This window comes from Dipodomys spectabilis, unplaced genomic scaffold (assembly GCF_019054845.1).
Source record: "Dipodomys spectabilis isolate Male_0828 unplaced genomic scaffold, ASM1905484v1 ptg000001l, whole genome shotgun sequence".
Lineage (NCBI taxonomy): Eukaryota > Metazoa > Chordata > Mammalia > Rodentia > Heteromyidae > Dipodomys > Dipodomys spectabilis.
In genome coordinates this window covers 869106-889483 of record NW_024870678.1, presented here as the reverse complement: position 1 = coordinate 889483, position 20378 = coordinate 869106, and the positions used below count along the sequence as shown (strand labels likewise).

The 20378-nt window shown below is 36.7% G+C and overlaps 1 protein-coding gene across 2 annotated transcripts in view; it reads left to right on the top strand.

The window, feature by feature from the left end:
- The window catches only part of Atg5 (autophagy related 5), a 79340-nt gene extending 62619 nt beyond the window's left edge, over window positions 1-16721 (top strand). For both annotated transcript variants that reach the window (XM_042665601.1, XM_042665641.1), the window contains one exon: window positions 15305-16721. In XM_042665601.1, the coding sequence (XP_042521535.1) occupies window positions 15305-15441 (137 nt within the window). In that variant the 3' untranslated portion in view covers window positions 15442-16721. The remainder of the gene's footprint in view (window positions 1-15304) is intronic.
- The last annotated feature ends 3657 nt before the right edge of the window (window positions 16722-20378 follow it).

Genomic DNA, 20378 nt, shown 5'->3' with positions numbered 1-20378 from the left:
GTTAACCAGTTTTGCCAGCACCATTTACTGAAGAGGCTGTCTGTCTTCCATTCTATTGTTTTAGCTCCCTTATCGAAGATTAGATGGCTATAGGTCTGTAGGTTCATTTCTGGGTTTTCAATTCTATTCCATTGGTCCTGAGGTCTGTTCTTATGCCAATACCAAGCTGTTTTGATTACTATGGCTTTATAGTAGAGTTTGAAATTTGGTATTGATATTCCTCCAGCAGTGTTCTTTCCGTTGAGGAGCGTTTTTGCTATTCGGGGTCTTTTATTGTTCCATATGAATTTTTGGATTGCCTCTTCTATTTCCTTGAAGAATGAGGGTGGAATTTTGATAGGTATTGCGTTGAATTTGTAGATAGCCTTGGGAAGTATTGCCATTTTCACGATGTTAATCTTTCCAATCCAGGAGCATGGGAGGTTTTGCCATTTTTTAAGTTCTGTGTTGATTTCCTTTTTCAAGATTTTAAAGTTTTCATCATAGAGGTCCTTCACTTCTTTAGTTAAGTTAATTCCTAGGTATTTTATTTTTTGTGGGGCTATTACAAATGGAGTTGCTTTCCTAATTTCAGCCACACTTTTCTCATTGTTGGCATACAGAAAAGCCATTGATTTTTGGGGGTTAATTTTATAACCTGCTACTTTGCCGAAGTTTTGAATCAGCTTGAGTAATTTGGGAGTGGAGTCTATGCGATTCTTTAAATACAAGATCATGTCATCTGCAAAGAGGGAGAGTTTTATTTCTTCTTTCCCTATTTGGATCCCCTTTATGTCTGCATCTTGTCTTATTGCTGTAGCTAGGCATTCTAATACTAGATTGAAGAGAAGTGGAGAGAGTGGGCATCCTTGTCTTGTTCCTGAGTTAAGAGGAAATGGCTTTAGTTTTTCACCATTGAGTATAATGCTGTCTGTAGGTTTGTCATATACAGCCTTTATTGTATTGAGGAATGTTCCATGGATTCCTAATTTTTCCAAAACCTTCATCAGGAAGGGGTGTTGGATCTTGTCGAATGCTTTTTCTGCGTCTATTGAGATAACCATGTGGTTCTTATTCTTGCTCCTGTTGATGTGATGAATAATATTAATTGATTTGCGTATATTGAACCAGCTTTGCATCCCTGAAATGAATCCTGTTTGATCGTGGTGTATGATTTTTTGGATGAATTGTTGAAGTCGGTTGGCCAAAATTTTGTTGAGAAGTTTTGCATCAATGTTCATCAAAGAAATGGGTCTATAGTTCTCTTTCTTTGATGAGTCCCTACCTGGTTTTGGGATGAGGGTTATGATGGCTTCATAGAATGTGTTCGGTAGTGAGCTTTCTCTTTCAATTTCATTGAAGAGTTGGAGGAGAATTGGTGTGAGCTCTGCTTTGAAGGCCTTGTAAAGTTCCGCTGTAAAACCATCTGGTCCTGGACTTTTCTTAGCTGGGAGGTCTCTTATTGCTGTTTCTATTTCAATGCTTGATATGGGCCTGTTAAGATAGTTTAACTCATCTTGGTTTAGTTTTGGCATGTCAATATTTGCTAGGAAGAGGTCCATTTCTGTCAAGTTCTCAAACTTATTAGCATAAAGTTTTGAGAAGTATTCCCTTATTATGTTCTGAATCTTGCTTGTTTCCGTGGTGATGTTTCCATTCTCATCTCTGAGTTTATTAATTTGGGTGTGTTCTCTTCTTTTTCTGATAAGATTTGCTAAGGGTCTGTCAATTTTGTTAAGTTTTTCGAAGAACCAGCTCTTTGTTTTGTTGATTCTTTCTATAGTTTTTTTGGATTCTAATTCATTTAATTCTGATTTAATTTTGATTATTTCTTTCCGTCTACTGGATTGGGGTTTATCTTGCTGCTCTTTTTCAAGGAGGTTTAGATGTGTCATTAAATTGTTAGTTTCAGATCTCTCCAATTTGTTGATGTAGGAGCTCAGAGCTATAAACTTGCCTCTGAGTACTGCCTTTGCTGTGTCCCGGAGGAGCTGGTATTTTGTGTGTTCATTTTTGTTGAATAGCATGAACATTTGAATTTCCTTTCTAATCTCTTCCATGACCCACTCATGATTCAGCAGTGTGTTGTTCAGCCTCCATGTGATACCGGACTTTCTTTGGTGGCTTTTGGTGTTGAGTTCTAATTTTATTCCCTTGTGGTCAGAGAGAATGCAAGGTATAACTTCAATGTTTCTGAATTTAGACAAGTTTGCTTTGTGGCCTAAAATATGGTCTATTTTAGAAAATGTTCCATGTGCTGCTGAGAAAAACGTGTATTCTGATGCTGCTGGGTGAAATGTTCGGTAAATGTCTGTTAAGTCTAGTTGATCTATGCAGCTGTTTAGATCTGCGGTTTCTCTGTTGAGTTTTTGCCGAGTTGATCTATCTAGTGGGGAGAGTGGTGTGTTAAAATCCCCAACAATTAATGTCTTTGGATCTATATGGGATTTGAGGGAAAGTAGTGTTTCTTTGATAAATTTGGGTGCTCCATTGTTTGGCGAATAGATATTTAGAATTGTAATATCCTCCTGAAGGAGAGATCCTTTAATTAGTATGTAGCGACCTTCTTTATCTCTTTTCACGAATTTTAATTTGAAGTCTATTTTATCTGATATTAGGATTGCAACTCCTGCCTGTTTATGCGGTCCATTTGCTTGGTAGATTTTGTTCCAGCCTTTAACATTGAAAATGTGTTTGTTTTTACGGGCAAGATGTGACTCCTGCAGGCAGCAGATAGAAGAGTCTTGTTTTTTAATCCAACTAGACAGTCTATGTCGCTTAATTGGAGAGTTCAGTCCGTTAACATTAGATAGGACTGAGAGGTATTTGGGAGTTCCTGCCATGTTACCTACCTTCTTGGGGGCTGCGAAAACTGGGTTCTTCCTATGGTTCTTGGATTCTCAGTTTGGGTGCAGTTTCTTGGCCTTTATTGCGGTCTTGTTGGTTTTCTATGTGTAGGACATCTTTAAGAATCTTTTGTAGGGCTGGTTTGGTGGAGATGTATTGTTTCAATTTTTCTTTGCTATGCAAGGTTTTTATTTGGCCTTCAGTTATGAAGGAGAGTTTAGCTGGGTACAGTATTCTTGGTTGATAGTTGTTTGTTTTTAGGGCATGGCATACATCATTCCAGGCTCTTCTTGCTTTGATTGTCTCTGCTGAGAAATCTGAGGTGATTCTAATTGTTTTCCCTTTATAAGTGATTACCCTTTTCTCTCTGACAGCTTTAAGGATCTTTTCCTTGTTCTGAGTTGATCCTGTGTGGATTATAATGTGGCGGTGGGATGTCGTATTCTGGTCTGGTCTATTTGGGGTTCTAAAGGCTTCTTGTATCTGGACAGGCCTATCTTTTTGCATGTTTGGGAAGTTCTCTGCTAGGATCCTGTTAAACAAATTTCCTAGACCATTAACTTCTGTTTCTAGGTGCTCCTCTACACCCATTATCCTTAGATTAGGCCTTCTGATGGTGTCTTCCAGGTGTTGGATAGATCTGTCATATTTCTTGGACTTGTCTTGGATGGTTGTATGTTCTTTCTCTATAATATCTAGGCTGTCTTCAATCCCTGAGATTCGATCTTCTGCATGGTCTAACCTGCTGTCAAGACTCTCTACTTTGTTTTTTATCTCTTTTCCTTCTAGTTGGTCAGCTTTGATGGCTTCAAGTTCTTTGTTGAAGCTCTGTTTTAGGTCTTGTATGAATTTCTTTACTTCCTTAATTTGGTGTTCAGTGTTTGTCCTCAAATCGCTTAGTTGATTGGTTATGGTTTCTTTGGGCTCCCATTCCTTCTGTTGGGTTCCATTCAGCATTCCCTTTGTGGTCTCCCTGACTTCCTTTTATGAAATTAATATTTTAATGTTGCTTGTGTGTGTTGCCAATACTGGGGCTTCAGCTCAGTTTCTTGTGCTCTAGCTTGCCTTTTTCACTCAGGACTAGAGCTCTACCACTCTTCAATTAGAAGCATTTTTGCTGGTTATTTGGAGATAAGAGACTCATCATAGACTTTCCTGCCCAGGCTGGCTTTGAACCAAGATACTCAGTTCTCAGCCCTTTGAGTAGCTTGGAATACAGGTGTGAGCCACTGATGCCTAGCTCTATTATGTGTAATTTATGGTTATTTTTTCCACAACTCTGTAACTTTTCATTTTATTTTGAAGAATAAAATATTCCTTTTTGGTGAAGTACCCTTAAGTACCAATTGTGATTTAGAAAATCTTTTGTTTTTTTTTAAACTGGTCTATTGCTGGAACTTCAAGCCAAGGCTCAATCCCTGAGCTCCTTTTGCTCAAGGCTAGCACTCTACCACTTAAGCCACAGCACTAGCTTTTTCTGTGATTAATTGAAGAGGCTCATACTTTTCTGCCCAGGCTGGCTGTGAACTGTGATCCTCACAGCTCAGCCTTCTGCATAGGTAGAGTTACTGGCTTGAGCCACTGGCACATAGCTAGAAAATCTTTCATCTCTTTGCCTCTTCTTTGGTTACATCATAGTTATTTTTAGAAAATAATTGTCATATAAAGAATTTTAAGGAAAATAGCACCAATTAACTGTTTCAGTAAAGAACTGCTCACTGTTTATGGTTTAGTACACCTAATTTGTGTACACCTATATTTAGTACTCCTATATATTATGAAGTCTGGAGCATATTGACATACTGGCACTCAAGTGTCAAAAACTTTCAACTTATGTGTATAGTAGAGATAAGAACCGGCTGTCATACAATAAAAAGAGAAAGTACTTATAAAACTTATGTGGCTCTATTGTCTACCACTCCCTACAAAAAATGATTCAAGTGTCAAGGAATTTTGTCTTAATTTATCATATGACATTAGAATGTACTAATATTTATGAAGACGTGCATTAGGTCATTGTTCTTGTGGAGTAACTCATCATGACCTGGTTTATGTGTTGTCTTCTTTTGGTTTGTAAGTGCCTAGGGGAGTTAGCCTAGTTAGAGGTAACAGGAAATAATCAAAGGTGAGCTAAGGTAAATTGTTTCTTGTGGTTTTGCTGTAATTAAAAATGACTCAGATTTAAGATTCTGTACCATACCTGAAGTGAAATACTTTATTTGTTCATTAAGAACAAATATGCTAAAGTTCCAGTAACAGAATCTTAGTGTTAGATTTCTACTTTTGACAAGATAAACATGGTAAGCTTTGCCTGTCATTTATTATTTCCCATTCTGGTAAATTAGGTTGAAATACAATTGCCCTTTTTCATCTATCAATTGATGTCAAAGTTTTGTTGGTTAGTCCTGTAAGTGTTGGGCACCTCATAACCTAATTTCATACTTCACTTGCTTTACATATGTAAAGAAAGGCTTATATTCCATGATAAATAAGTAGAAACTCCCTGTATCACACTTGCCAAGGAAAACAACATTGTGACTGTTGGTTTTCCCCTGTCCATTTCTGTCCTGCTTCATGACTCCTTGATATCTTTATCTCTAGGCTTCCTTGTGATGCTATAAAGTTCATTATCAGCCATTTTCTTTGCATTGTCTATACTACTTTGTGATATGAAAGATTCTAAGATGCGAAGGATATAATCCCTTCCTTATAAGCCTTTGGTCCAGTTGGATTAGACAGAAAAATTTACAGTTACTGTATGATCAAGACTGCATATAGGCAAAGAACATTAGGAAGAGCTTAGCATTGTCCTTACTGATTTTGGAGAACAGAGTAAGAACTCAAATCTTAAATAAGCAATGAGAGTTGGGGGCATAGCCCAAGTGGTAGTAAGAACGAGACCCAGAGTTGAACACCACTACCCCACAACTCCATTGTCACCCACACACAAGTGTCATAAATGGAAGATAACAGAAGTTAGGCAAATTAAAAAACAGTAGAGGGTCAGGTCACACATCCCACACATTCATTGTAGATCCTTCACCCAACCACCCATGGGCTGGTTGCTAGAGGGTGAATGGTGCTGTAAAATGTTCCTGTGCCATTTGCTGAAGAAGCAGAATTTTTCTGCTTTTTTCATGTGTATGTGCATAAAGTTTTCAGTAACATCAGAAATGTTTGAAAGATGCTGAGGAACTTCATGAAGTTAAGCTTTGGAAATTAGAAAACCCAGTTTGGGAATTGTAACAAAATTATTTTATTCTTAATATGCTTTATAGAAAGATCACAGAATAATTGCTATAAGTTAGAAATGAATTTCATACTTTTTTCCCCCTTTGTTCAATATGATTAGATTGTTTTTGTACAGTGAATTCACTGTATGATGGGATGTGGTGATACATTTTTTCAGGCACAAACAAGAAACATCTAAATCTCATGCTGACCATAGCAATGTTTGGACAGAATTAAAGCTAGTTGATCACATCTTATGACCTGAGATTTGAAACCTTCAGTAATCATCTGCATTATGACACTTCCCCCTCTTGCAAGCACAAGCCAAGCTTCCTCAGATTGCCGGTTTAAGAGTTAAATAATAATGGTTTTATAATTTCAGTATTTATACATTTATTTAGAATTTGAATTAGAATAGTTTCCCTTTGTACTTTCCCATATTTGAATTGAGCAGTCATGAAATGGGTCAGTGCGCGCGCGCACACACACACACATTGTCAATCCTTATTTTAATATAATTTACAATTATCTTACTGGTTTTAGTAATTCAAACAATGGAAAAAAATTGTTTTGGTAAAGACAACAGTAAGTTAAAAAACAAAATCAGCTCAGAAATTTTTCCTTCTTTGCTTGTGTCTCAGGACAAAACTTGATTTTCATTAATACTGAGTGGCAACATAGAGCTAATTTCAATCTCTTTTGTGATGTTTGTCTGGTGTGATTTCGAATATCAGTCAAATTTTCTGTCATCAGAAGCTTTCTTGCTGGTGCTGCCAATAACTGTCATTCTCGCTCTATTTTCATTAGTTGTGGGCACTTTCAGGCAGTGTTAAGTGATGTTGGGTAGATTACACTCTTGGTAATTTTGCAGCACCATCAGCATTTATATTATCATAGGTGCTCATATTCTCAGTTCTTGGAATGGTATTAAGAGAACAGATGGGCTTCTGTTGTATTGAAAATGGCAGATATAAATTGATTGGAGATGATAGTATTCATCAGACTGACATCCAGAATTTTAATAATTCAAGGGCAATGACTAAAACATCTCCAAAAGTAGGAGACTTTCTTCTCATATTTTGAATATCATCAGAAACTTGTCAGATTGAGTCTTATAAAATATACTCCTGATTTTGTTACTAATTCCAACAAGCATGACTTCTTTTTCAGCTGCCTTGAGTGTTGACATCTCACTTTTCATCAGTTTAGAAACTGAACATTAAAGAGGACTACAGTGGTATTTTCAGACACCCTTAATTAAACCAGCCTTTTCAAACAGAGTCAAAGATTTTATTCCATATATATGGGCCAGTTTGAGCTCTCTCAGTGCCTGCATGTTTTGCTGGTTGCTACAATTTTCATAGAGTTGGTCATTATTTGTGTGTTCTTGCCTGATAATAACTATCAAAGTTGCCACGTTTCAAAATTGCATTCTTTTGGGAAATAGGGCTTTAGTGCACATGTGTACTATTTTATAAAGTAAGGTTTCTTTTTACCTTGTGTTTTCCCAGTTTTATAATTAACTGTGCACTCACACATGCATGCATGTACACACCAGTACTGGGGCTTGAAATCTGTCTCATGCTCTTACTTTGCTTTTTTTGCTCAAGGCTGGTGCTCTGCCACTTGAGCCACACCTTTTTCTAGCTTTTTTGCTGGTTAGTTGGAGATAAACATGTCATTGAGTTTTCTGCCTGGGCCAACTTTTTACTAAGATCTTCAGATCTCAGCCTCCTGAGTAATAGGATAACACATGTGAGCCACAAGAACTTTAGCCTTTTTTTAATAATAATTTTTTATTCAGAGTAAATGGTTACATAAATTTCACAGTATTGTAGGATAGTAATACTTAAAGTTACAAACATTTTTTTTGGAGGGGGTCAGTACGGGGCTTGAACTCTGGGCCTGGGCACTGTCCCTGAACTGTTTGGCTCAAGGCTCGCCCTCTACCTCTTTGAGCCACAACACCGCTTCTGGTTTTCTGGTGGTTAATTGGAGATAAGAGTCTCAAGCACTTTTCCTGCCTGGGCTGGCTTTGAACCATGATCCTCTGATCTCAGTCTCCTGGGTAGCTCAGATGAGTCACCAGCTCCTGGCATAGCTTTAATATTTTTGTACAAATTGAAAAAAAAAGCTATACTCATGATAATTGCAGAGTCAGTTTATATAAAGAAGCAATTTAGACATGTTATAATCCTCCTACAAATCCAAGTTCCAGTTAATGAAAGAAAATATAATCTATAGTAAACTATTTACTGTAAGCCAGTATCAAACTCATTATGAAGATAGACTTGCTCAAAGTATGCAGAAAGATACATGCCATTTACTATAATCATGTTTAAATCTATAAAAGGCCCGCCTGTTTAGTAAGTAGTTTTCTTCAATTTATCATAAATTCTTGGCCTTAGTTGGCTCCTTCTCCTTTTTTTTCCCTATGTCTGCTTTGTCTTGACACATGGACATTATTGACTAATCTTGGTGATACAGAATCTCTTAATATCTGAGACCATTGATACATCTTTCTAAAATCAAAGAAATATAGATAGCTAATTAATTTCCTTCATTAATAGAGATCATGAGATTGCTTAACCTAACAAAAGATGCCACCGAATCCCCTCTTTAATTATTGTTCCTTATATTAAGCCCCAATGAGTTAACATTGCTTTCTTAAAAGTGGGAAACAGAGGCCTGTACATCTAATGTTCCATCCTTGCACTTCATAACAAAATTCTCTTGCTAAAATAGTAAACTATTTATGCAGGCAGTTTAAAGCAAACTCTTTATTAAAACAAGTTCTGTGGAACTTTAGTCTAGCCATGTATAAAACAATACAATTATTTTATAATCTTTACATGGCTTATAATAGTCCCAACTAGAATTATTCCTCATTTAAAGAGATAAAATACTTTGAGCATATATTTTCAAAATTCTACATTTAGTGAATAAATCTTAATATCTTAATTTTGGTGTTATGTCAAGAGGCTTTATAAAAGCTTATTAAAATGATCTTACTAAATTTTAGCTAGTTAGATTTTCAAATTTATTTCATGTCCCCATTAACAGATATAGAGGCAAATGAATTATGTTTGGGCATTGTTTGAAATTATTCTTTAAAATATTAGAAGTTAAGGCTCTGAAAATACATTGGGGCTGAAACAATACAAAATGTAAGCTAGAAGACGTATAAATAGGTAAAGGTACATAGGATGTATTTACTAGAATTTGTATTCAGTAAGTCCGTACTGCTAAGAGAGTATAGGTCCGGAAGATGTTAATGTAAGTATTTTTAAATGGTTTGTCGTTCTTTGATAAGCAGCACTCTCCTTCTGTTTGTGATCATAGGATAAAAGCTCTGTAAGCTTGTATATGTTCATTTTTACTGCTACATCGTGTAGTATGCTCTTAAGATTGAGATCTCATTCCCCAGGAAGCATTTCTGTCCAAGATTAATTGCCCTTTTAAAATCAGCGTTTGATGTATTCCTTTGGCTATATCCTGGCTTGGTTTAACCCCCTTTGACCTGACCTTACTATTACTGCCGTGGCTAAGTCAAAATCCTTCACCATGATGTATGCACTTCAGATTTCAGCCTGTGCTTTTTCATGTCGATGGATTCAATTACATGGCATTTTACTAATGAATGTATCAGAGGTTAAAAAATTTGTCACATAGAATAAAATTGTTCAGACTAATGGTAATCAAAAAGCTCACCTATTTGTTTAAATCTTCTTCAGAAGTATTACATATTTTTTCCAAAATTTTTCTCTTGACTATAATATATAAACATGAAGTCACAAAGCTAAATACAAGACTCTAGACTTTTACTATGCCATATTCAAAGTTAAGACTTTTGAAAAGAAAAAATTTAATTCATATTTTCTCATCAAAAGCTTATAATCCCTTAAAGATAATACCATCCATTTTTTTCTTTTTTAAACTAAGAAATTTTATTAATGTATTAATAATAATTATACTCAAACATGTCAATAGAATCATATGTAACTTCTTTTTACACTTTTAGGTTATTTATATTGCTTATTGAAATTTGCTTTAGTAATAAAGACTAAAGATTGCTATGAATTTAATTTCATTAGTAATAGAGATTTTTCATAGGCCAAACTCATTATGATTTCTTCAAGAATAGTGCACAGAAAGTAGGAAATATATAAAAATATTTTGCTATTTCAATTATTTCTCCCTTTATCTTCCTCTCCTTTTACATAAAACAAAATAGAAGAAATCATACATGGTTAACTGAAGCTAATAGGTAGAACATTTAGTTAGGAATCAAGCTTATTTACAATGAGGAAACATGTAAAATTAAGTTAATTAACATGTGAAACATTTTAAATCAAACACATGCTACCATGGGTGCCACTGTTTATTTACAGAATATTGAAGGGCAAGAAACAGGAAAACAAGTCACAAGATAAAAGTTTTATAGTATCATTGCAATAAATGACCTATATTATAGCTAATTAGACATCTGTTCCTAAATAGGTCACATTTATCCCGCATTTTAAATCCCCTAGAATACTACTGGAAATGTCTAGTTCCTGGAAGGGAAGCTTTCGAAGAAATGACAAAGATCTATGCAGTATTTTCACCTTTTTATTTACAGTATTTTTATTATTTGTGCAAGTCCTGGGTCTTGAACTCAGGGCCTGTTATTGTCCCTTATCTACCCTGCCCTTTTTTTGGGGGGTGGGGAGTCAGTCGTGGGGTCTGAAATCTGGGCCTGGGAGCTGTCCCTCAGCTCTTCAGCTCAAGGCTGGCACTCTACTACTTTGAGCCACAGTGCCACTTCTGGCCTTTTCTGCTTATGTGGTGCTGAGGAATTGAACCCAGGGACTCATGCATGCAAGGCAAGCGGTCTACCACTGAACCACCTTCCCAGCCCCCTTATCTCCTATTAATCACTAGAAGTGGACCTGTTGGTCAAAGTGGTAGACTGCTTGCTAGCTTTTAGCAAAAGAGCTCAAGGACAACACTCAGACCCTGAGTTCAAGCCCCCGGTCCAACAAAAAAAGGCTTAGTCTTTTAAACAATAGAATCATAATATACTAGTGCTTATTTGACTTAGGAAGTGTATTGTACTGAATTTTTACATTACAATAAGTTTATGCAGATGATTTATCTACATTTATTTTGAAAGTACTTTCAAATATTTAATTTTTATGGTTATTGATTTTTTAATTTTCTTTTTTTGTAAACGTTGTCCAACCTTAATTAATCTTTGCCAATCCTGTAATTGAATCCATGATTTTTTATATCTTTTGGTATATTGAATACTAAAAGAATTCTCATACCTTTGCTTTTTGTTATTAAGCTGTGACCTTTTAAAAACTTGTCCTTCCTTGCTCATTTGTTTTCCTAAGTAATGTTTTTGACACCTGGGAGGGATGGAGAAAAGATTTAGTCACATAATTGAAAATATGTACTAAACCAAGCCCTGTGTCATCAGATACTCCATTTAATCCCCATTGTATTCCTGGAAATTTAAATTCTGTATCCACAGTCTATGGTGAGGAATAGAGATCAGAAGTTAACTGAGTTGCCTAAGAATTCAAAACTAATAAGGTGACTGAAAGAAATATTTTACTGTTTATTCATGAAAGGCCAATATAGCAGAGCTGGAAGAATACTAGTAGTCCTTTGCACCAGAAGTTTATATGAGACTCACAGAGTATGTCAAGCAGCCATAGGTTCTAAACCAACCAGCAAGACTTGGAAGACAATCTCCATGTAACATCATCCAAAACTTCTCTATCTTTTCCTGTGCTATATACTTGATAGCTAAACGCAACTTTTAAAGAATAAAACCAGTACCAGTATATGTACTAAGACTGACTCTAGAGAACTCTATTCCAGAGATTGATCCAGAAATCCTGGAGACTTTCTAAATTTCCCACATAACTCTTATTGTAAGCTAGATTTGTAAATTGTGCATCTATACTGATAACCTCCTATTATATATAAGGAAATCATCTGAAAGAGATGATACCTGACTACAGTATTCATTATAAGAATTCTCTTAGTTCTTAAGCATACTACTATATGTCATCATGGTAATTGTATATATACCTATATAGGCATTTGTTTTTATAGTTTATAATTTTTTATTAGTAACTATGCTGGTGTACACAAGGCTGAAGGAGTGAATTCAATGTCTTGCCCCTTATACCTTCCATAATTTGAAGACCACAGGCCTACATCCTGTGTCAGCAGTTGGCCTCAAGAAATGTGGGGGATAAATTTCAGTTTAGAAATTACCCAGACATGTGCTGGTGGCTCACACTTGTAATTCTGGCTACTCAGGAGGCTGAGATCTGAGGATTGTGATTCACAGCTAGCCTGGGCAGGAATGTTTGTGAGACTATCTCCAATGAATCCTCCAAAAGTTAGAAGTGGAGCTGTGGCTCAAGTGGTAGAGCACTACTTATGAGCAAAAAAAGTTCATGGAGGGGCTGGGAAGGTGGCTCACTGGTAGAGTGCTTGCCTAGCATGTGTGAGGCCCTGGGTTCGATTCCTCAGCACCACATACACAGAAGAAGCTGGTAGTGGGCGCTGTGGCTCAAGTGGTAGAGCGCTGGTCTTGAGCTGAAGAACCCAGGCCAAGTTCAGACCCCACCACCAACCTCCCCCCCCCACCCCCCCCCCCACCCCCCCCAAAAAAAAAAGTTCATGGATCGTGTTTAGGGCCCTGAGTTCAGTCCTCAGGACTGGCACTAAAAAAAAGAAAAAGGAAGTACACACTGTAAGCTGGATGTTGGATGTAGCTCCTTGGAAGGCTTAAATCATAAGAATCATGGATTAAGGACAGTATAGGCAAAAAAGTTCACGAGACTTCTTTTCAATCAATAACTGAGTATAGTGGAGGATACCACTACATCCCATCTGTCTCTGAGACTGATATCACTCTCTCTCTCTCTCTCTCTCTCTCTCTCTCTTCTCTCTCTCTCTCTCTCTCTCTCTCTCTCTCTCTCTCTCTCTCTCTCTCTCTATATATATATATATATATATATATATATATATATATATATATATATATATCCAGGTACTGGTGGCTCACTATAATTCTAGCTACTCAGGATGATGAAGCTGAGGATTACAGTTCAAAGCCAGTTTGTGCAGGAAAATCTGAGACCCTATCTCTAAATTAAGTATCAAATTATTGAAGAAGTGCTCTGGCTCAAGAGGTAGGGTGCCAGCTTTGAACAAAAATGCTAAAGGACAGTGCCCAGGCTCTGATTGAGCCCTAGTACCAGCAACACCACCATCACAAATAAGCTATATAAAAATCAAAGCTATCCCCCAAAAGTGACATGTGTGAATGAAATACCATGTAGAACTACATCATTTGACTTTTCTCTTAAGTTACCTAATTTTATTTTATTTATTTTTCTCAATTGTTGGGCTTGAACTTACAGCCTGAGTGTTGTTCCTGAGTTGCTTTGTGCTCAAAGCTAGCACTCTACCACTGATTCTGGTTTTTGAGTGGTTAATTGGAATAAGAGTCTCACGGAGACATTTCTGCCTGGGCTGGCTTTGAGCCTCAATACTCAGATCTCAGCGCTCTGAGTAGGTAGGATTAAAGGCATGAGCCACCAGCACCTGGCTAGTTTGCCTAATTTTAAAAAGATCTTCACAGGTTAACATTTTGAAAGACACAAATGGGGAAGGGATGAATGTATAGTTTGGTGGCAAAGTGTTTGCCCTGGATTAGATGCTTATACTGTGAGTGATTACACATGTCAGGTACCATGCTAGTCAGTAGGGGTACAATGAGTAAGAACAAGACTTTAGATACAATTCCATTAAAAATGCAGTCCCATTCTAAGAATCCCTCTGTTCACAATTATGTTGTTTTGTAAAGTCAGAAAACAAATAAAAATAAATGCAGAATAAGTGTAGGCTGTGAAAAGGTAATTTTACACCTTAGAACTGTTCTGTTGGGATACTGCAGTGATATATCCACTTCTTAGTAGACATCTAGTAAATGTGGAAACTGGTGCTGGAACTTGGTATCTGATACGTTATGCTCATTAGCAAGTGCCGTATCACCTGAGCCATGCCTCCAACTCCATGGTAAAGATTTAAAAAGTAGTCCCAACATCCAGCCAGAGAATCAGTGCTCCCTATTCAGGGCTCTCAAACCATAATCTAACAGACTTGCCACAGTGTGTGAATAATGCTTATGTTGTCCAACTTTTATGCAGCTGGAACTCCACTGTCCCTTTCTTGAATTAGGATTGGTCTTTTGTCTTGCAAACACACTGTATCATTGAACTATGCCACACGTGTTCATTTGCTTTGGGAATAGTGTTTGGGGTAATGAGTTATAACATTTATTTCCGTTTCAGAGGATGCAGAGGTGCTCTGACATTCACACACAGAAACTCTTACAGCACTATACATTCATTTTTTGACTCAGTGCTAAGTAGGAACAAGATTCTGAGAATATTAAGAGTTCAAAGAAATGTGTAATAAGAATGCAAAGAGAACTATATAGTGAAATGGTTTCTGATATTCCAAGAAAAATATAGTAAAACCTTGGCAATCAAGAATTTACAAAGACTCAGGGTTTATCCATTTTGATACCAACACTTATAGTATTCTGCATGTTATAGTTTAATCTTTTGTTTATACGTGATTTATGGTATTCTGTACATAGTTTACTCTTTTATTTATAGGTGATTTGTACTAGTCTTTTAAACAGCAGTCAGCACTTTTAGAGATAGGCTTGGAGAGATTACAGAGAACAAGCCTAAGTGCCCATCCAGTTTGTCAAATACTGACCCAGTTCTTAACAATTCTAGTCACTTTTCTGTTGTGCATTTTAAAACTAGGGACATTATTTTTCATGTTCCTGTCATTTCTAGTGGCCACCTGCTTTTACTGTAGAACTAAAGAATTTTTGTCCGTGGGTTTACTGGGCTGTTTTCGCCACTATAGTTTCATTAACGTCAGTCTTTGGTAAGCACAGTAAGCACAGTAATTAGGAAAGAACAAATACTTTCACATATAGCAACTGAATTTTTTTATCAGAATTCATTGTAAGCCTCAGGTTTCTGTTTTGTGTGATACATATTGCAACATTTAAACTTTCTCCAGGCCTGCTTTTCCTGTTCAGAGGACAAAACAGCTTTAAAATCATGAAGGATTGTCAAAAGGCAAAAGATTACTATTTTTTCTTCAAAGTTTTGACTTCTATTGATTATTGTTGGGGGTTTCTTTCTTGGAATAGATGGGGAAAAGAAGAATCAAGTCATGATTCACGGAATTGAACCAATGTTGGAAACACCTTTGCAGTGGCTCAGTGAACATCTGAGCTACCCAGATAATTTTCTTCATATTAGCATCATCCCTCAGCCAACAGATTGAAGGAACAACTCCTGGCCTGAATGGAATCTCCCTGACCCAGGATTTACCAGAGCATGTCACCCTTTGCTGCAAAATCAAGTTTGGATAGAGGCAGCCTAACAACACTTGGCTGCTGCCAGCCAAGCAAGAAGAAGACTCCCTGTGAGATAAGCGACTGGGCTGGCCTTGCTTTGCATCACTGCTGCCTCTTCCACTGTGTCATTAACCCCAGCTACAGTGTGGAAGACAGACACCACAGGACCACTGCCGTCTTCTGTCTTCTTGTACAGTATAATGAAGTTGAGGCCTTCGGCCTAAGATGAAAATGGAAATACATGCCACTCAGTTTGTTTCTGATTAACAAATTAACTGGGTATTTCCTGAAATGACCATGGTTGAATTTTAGATCAAGAGAGTGGAAACATTGGTTGAATTTCCAAGAGAATTAGACTTAAAGTAAAAGAGAAATTTGGTTGTCAATACCTTATAGTAATTTTTTGTAAAAGATAAAATTACAGTAAACCCATCTTTCCTTAATGAAAATTTCCTATGTTTACAGTCTGTCTTGGTATGCAAACAATCTTGTAACTTTGATAATGAACAGTAAGAGATTTTTAAATAAAGCCTCTAAATTTGTTTTGTCATTCAGTAACATAGAATTTTACCACTTTTCAAGTGCTTTCTGAATCCCATGCAGTAAATCACTTTCTATTCTGTGTGTTACCATCTTTGGCATGGGTGGATAGAGGGCAGAGGGCAACTTGTCTCAGGAGCTGTCATCAAACTTACTGCTGTTGATTTAAAAATCTGTGTTCTTTACACACTGAAAGTATAAATAATGTTAACGGTCTTTACTGTTTTATCAGTGTAAACTTGTCAGATCATAGTATACTAAGTATCTGTATAAGAATTTTGCATTTTCTGGAAAAGCCCATTTTGTTCCGAGGTAGTGTTTTTCATTGGCTCCCTGTCTAATCTTTCACTGTGACCCCTGGCAACCAGTTTTTGAAGCCTAAACATCACCTAGGTCCTGACTGCAGTAGCTTTTCCTTACCTTTACCAAAAATATCCAGAGGTATTACTGGAGTTCTTAAAAGGAAAGTTTGCTGCACTTTATTAACAGGCTGTGGGGATTTTCCCAGTCAAATGTGTTTGTGCATTACAGTTTATTACTTGTGAGCTAGCCTGCTGTCCATATTGAATGTCAACTCATTTGAGTATGCTAAAAGAATTATACTATGATACAATAATGGTTTTAGATTCCACAATAAAAATGAATGTTTTTTCTTACAAAAAAATTATGTGAATGATCAAATGAGATCCTACTAGTTCTGATTGCTTTCCTTTCTTTTTTCCTTTTGTGATTTTCACTGATTAGCAGCAAGTTTATTCCCAGAACAAGAAAGCCAAAGAGCAAATATTCTGGAATGGGAATTCTAAAGCACAACCAAACAGAGTAATAATGTAGGGTGGTAATCACTGAAGAATCAAAGTGCAAGTATAAAAGAAAACCAGTGGATGTAAACAAAGCAAAAAGTGCGATTTTAGTAAAGGCAAGGGGAAAAATAGCACTGTTTTGAGTTATGTAAGGAAAAAAAAAATCCACTGACTTGTATTTTTGCAAAAGACGTTGGTCTGAATATGATTGTTCACATTAAAAGAATTTATTCGTCTATTGGGTTTGGGGGTTTTCCCCTTGATGTTTTGACAGACTGAAGTGAGCACCACTAGGCCAGAGGATCAGAATGCCAGGGGGTGCGGAGTGGTGATGACATATGATGAGAACGCAGCCATACAAGTTTTCCATTCACTGTACCCGGGTGAGGTACTTGCAGTGGACTTGAGTGAGCTACTGACCTGTACTTCCAGATTGGAAAGTAAATTTTATCGAACACATGTTACTTGTTCATTGTGATACCAGCATCATAACATTATTTTATTCTTCTGTAATCCCAGGTAAGTCCAACTTCCAATGTCCTAGAGGAAGAATAAAGCCAGAAATTAGTGCTGGTTTAAATTTAGCTTTTTTTTCTTTGAATCTTTCAATTTTATGGTTTATTAAAAAATGAAGGAAATGTTGTGTCTGTCTTTATTTGTAGAAGTTGAAAATAAGCATATATGATTCAAATTAACCACAGGAGAAGCCATTTAAATTTTCTTATCTTAAAACGGTGGTGCACATTTTCCAGGGGAGAAAGAATGGAGGGTAAAGAACAGAACAGCAGAGGACCTCAGATCTCAGTGTTTGGCTCATCCTTGGCAGTCATCCCTCTCCCTCATATACTCTTTGGAAAACTGAAAAAGTTTTCCAGTTTCTGGCATTTTTGACTAGGAATAAATCAGGCTAAAGTAAATCATTGACCTTCATAATGCTAATATTGTTATCTCAGTTCTTGGCATGGATATAGTCAATTGATAAAGCATCATAGTGGTTGTGTATTTTGCTTTGGATTTTTTTTGGGGGGGGGCTTGATTAGGTGTCCATTGCTGCACATATTATTGGACATTTGCTAAGCAATCATACTGTGTACCACTTGAACTATCCTCCACTCCTTTTTATTTTTTGAGATAGAATCTTGCTAACTTTCATCCAGGATGGAATACAACATGAAATCTAGCTTTCTTGAGCAGCTGGGTTTATGTTGTTAGTCATCACCCCAGCTTTATTACGATTTCTTTATGTATCTAAATACCTGCAGTAACCTACTTACAGTTCAACTAAGCTGATCTAGTGAACAAGATAAGATTATGGTATGTGGAACACATTTCACTCTGAGTATGAAAGGAGTCTGAACACTAACTAGTCTTGTTACACTTACCCTATTCCATGAAGTTGATTGATTTTATAGGAAAGCATTATGTAAGATTTGATACTGAGTGACAGGACTGCAAAAGTACTAACTGGGATTCTGTGTGTTGAATGCACTTTTTTTCTTTTGGTTTGGGTGGTTTTTTTTTTTTTTTTTTTGTAATAATTCTAATTTAGAAAATTTATTTAAGGTGACCTTTGTAGGATGCAAGTTCAAAAGTAGTAATTAAATTGATAGAAGATCTTATACTTCTCTGTCAGAACAATACCTCAGGCATTCCTATTATTAATGAGATAGTTTCTCTTTATAAAATATTCTAGAGAACCAATATAGAAAGTAACAATGTAGTAGCACTTTGCAAGTCCTGCTGACTGTGTAGAGTTACAAGAAAGTAGATGACCAGTTCATATATATATTCCAGTGGTAGTTCACAACATTTCTGTAGTAGCTTTGTTTAAAATACAATAAAACTTGAAATTACATTAAGCCTTAAACACTAATTTATAGAAAACACAGGTTAAGGGAAACAATTATATTTTTTGCTTAATTAATTTCATTTTAGTCTTTAAAAATTGTATCCATTGGAACTTCAAATAATTTCACTGGTTTATTTTCAACCTGACTGTAAAAGTCAAGGGGCATTTCTGTAAAAATTCTTTACTGTGTATTCCAGTGCAGCCAAAGGATTGTTCAGGTTCTCTCCAACAGGAATTCCACGTTAAGTTATCCAAACTTAGTAGCAGATGTGGTACCACTATGGAATATAGTCATTAACAATAACCACAGAGTGACAGGCTCATTTTCTAGATCCTTAAGATGGTTTACTAAGCACTTAGGGTTTTTAAGTACCTCACTGTTTTTGTTCACCCAGAATGTGTTAGAGCGGTAAACAGTGAGCTAAAGATAATTGGGAAGATTTAGAGATGTCCACATTCTCTGACAGCAGTGAATTCCTCTGAAGTGATGAGTGTTCCTTTCCTCTGCCCTCCCCTCTCCTCCTTTAAACCACAAAAGTACAACCAAGCTTCTCCTTTGCTTTCCTTAAGTCTTTCTTAGTGAGGTAACTAGCACATGTCTAGTGCTTAGGAAGTATGAGAAAAAAACAAAAAAACATTTTAAAAGTTGGTCTTAGCTGGGCGCCGGTGGCTCATGCCTATAATCCTAGCTACTCAGGAGGCTGAGATCTAAGGACTGCAGTTCAAAGCCAGCCCAGGCAAGAAAGTCCATGAGACTCTTACCTCCAGAAAACCAGAAGTGGCACTGTGGCTCAAGAGGTAGAGTGCTCACCTTGAGCTGAAGAGCTCAGGGATAGTGCCCAGGCCTAGAATTCAAGCCCTGCAACCGACCAAAAAAAAAAGTTGGTCATACATACATACATATGTATATATGTGTGTATATATATATACACACACATACCAGCTATAAAAATAGGAAGGGCCTTGTCATTTAGAAATCGATATACAAAGTTCAGTTGGTTCGGGTGGCATCACTGACGGGAGACTTGCTTACTCAAATCAGCCACTTTCAGTAGGAACCACTGAGGACTGGATCCGTGCGTCAGTCCACATTTCACTTGAGCTGTAGTGTAGACCGCAACACATCTTTGGTTGAACGGAGCTCTAATTTAAGCTGCCCCTCAAGTTGGAGCCATTCTTACCAAGCATCTGGAAGTATTTATTAATTCTGACCTTTTCATAAATGGGTGGTTTGTGTCTTGCTTGCTTCTAAGACCTCACTTTGAAAAATGAGAGCTGTTTTAACCCAACATTTCCCAAACTTTCCTTGACTAGATTTCTTTTCCCCCTCAAGTATACTTGAACTCAGCTTGAGAAATACTACATGGAGATTCTTAGATGCTAATGGTTTCAGTTTTGCAGCATTACTTTTATTCCTCCTTTTTGTTGTTTTTGGTCGTGCGGCTTGAACTCTGGGCCTGGGTACTGTCCCTCAGCTCTTCAGCTCAAGGCTAGTGCTGTACCACTTGAGCCACAGTGCCACTTTATTCCTCCATTTTTGACAACTATTTGAAAGAAGCTCCAAAGCTGGTGACTCATCTCCAAACAAAATCATTTCTTGTCTGTCTGTTCTTTCATCCAGATGTGTCCCATTTTGTTAGTATGACTCTTGAAATTTTTTTTTTTTTTGCCA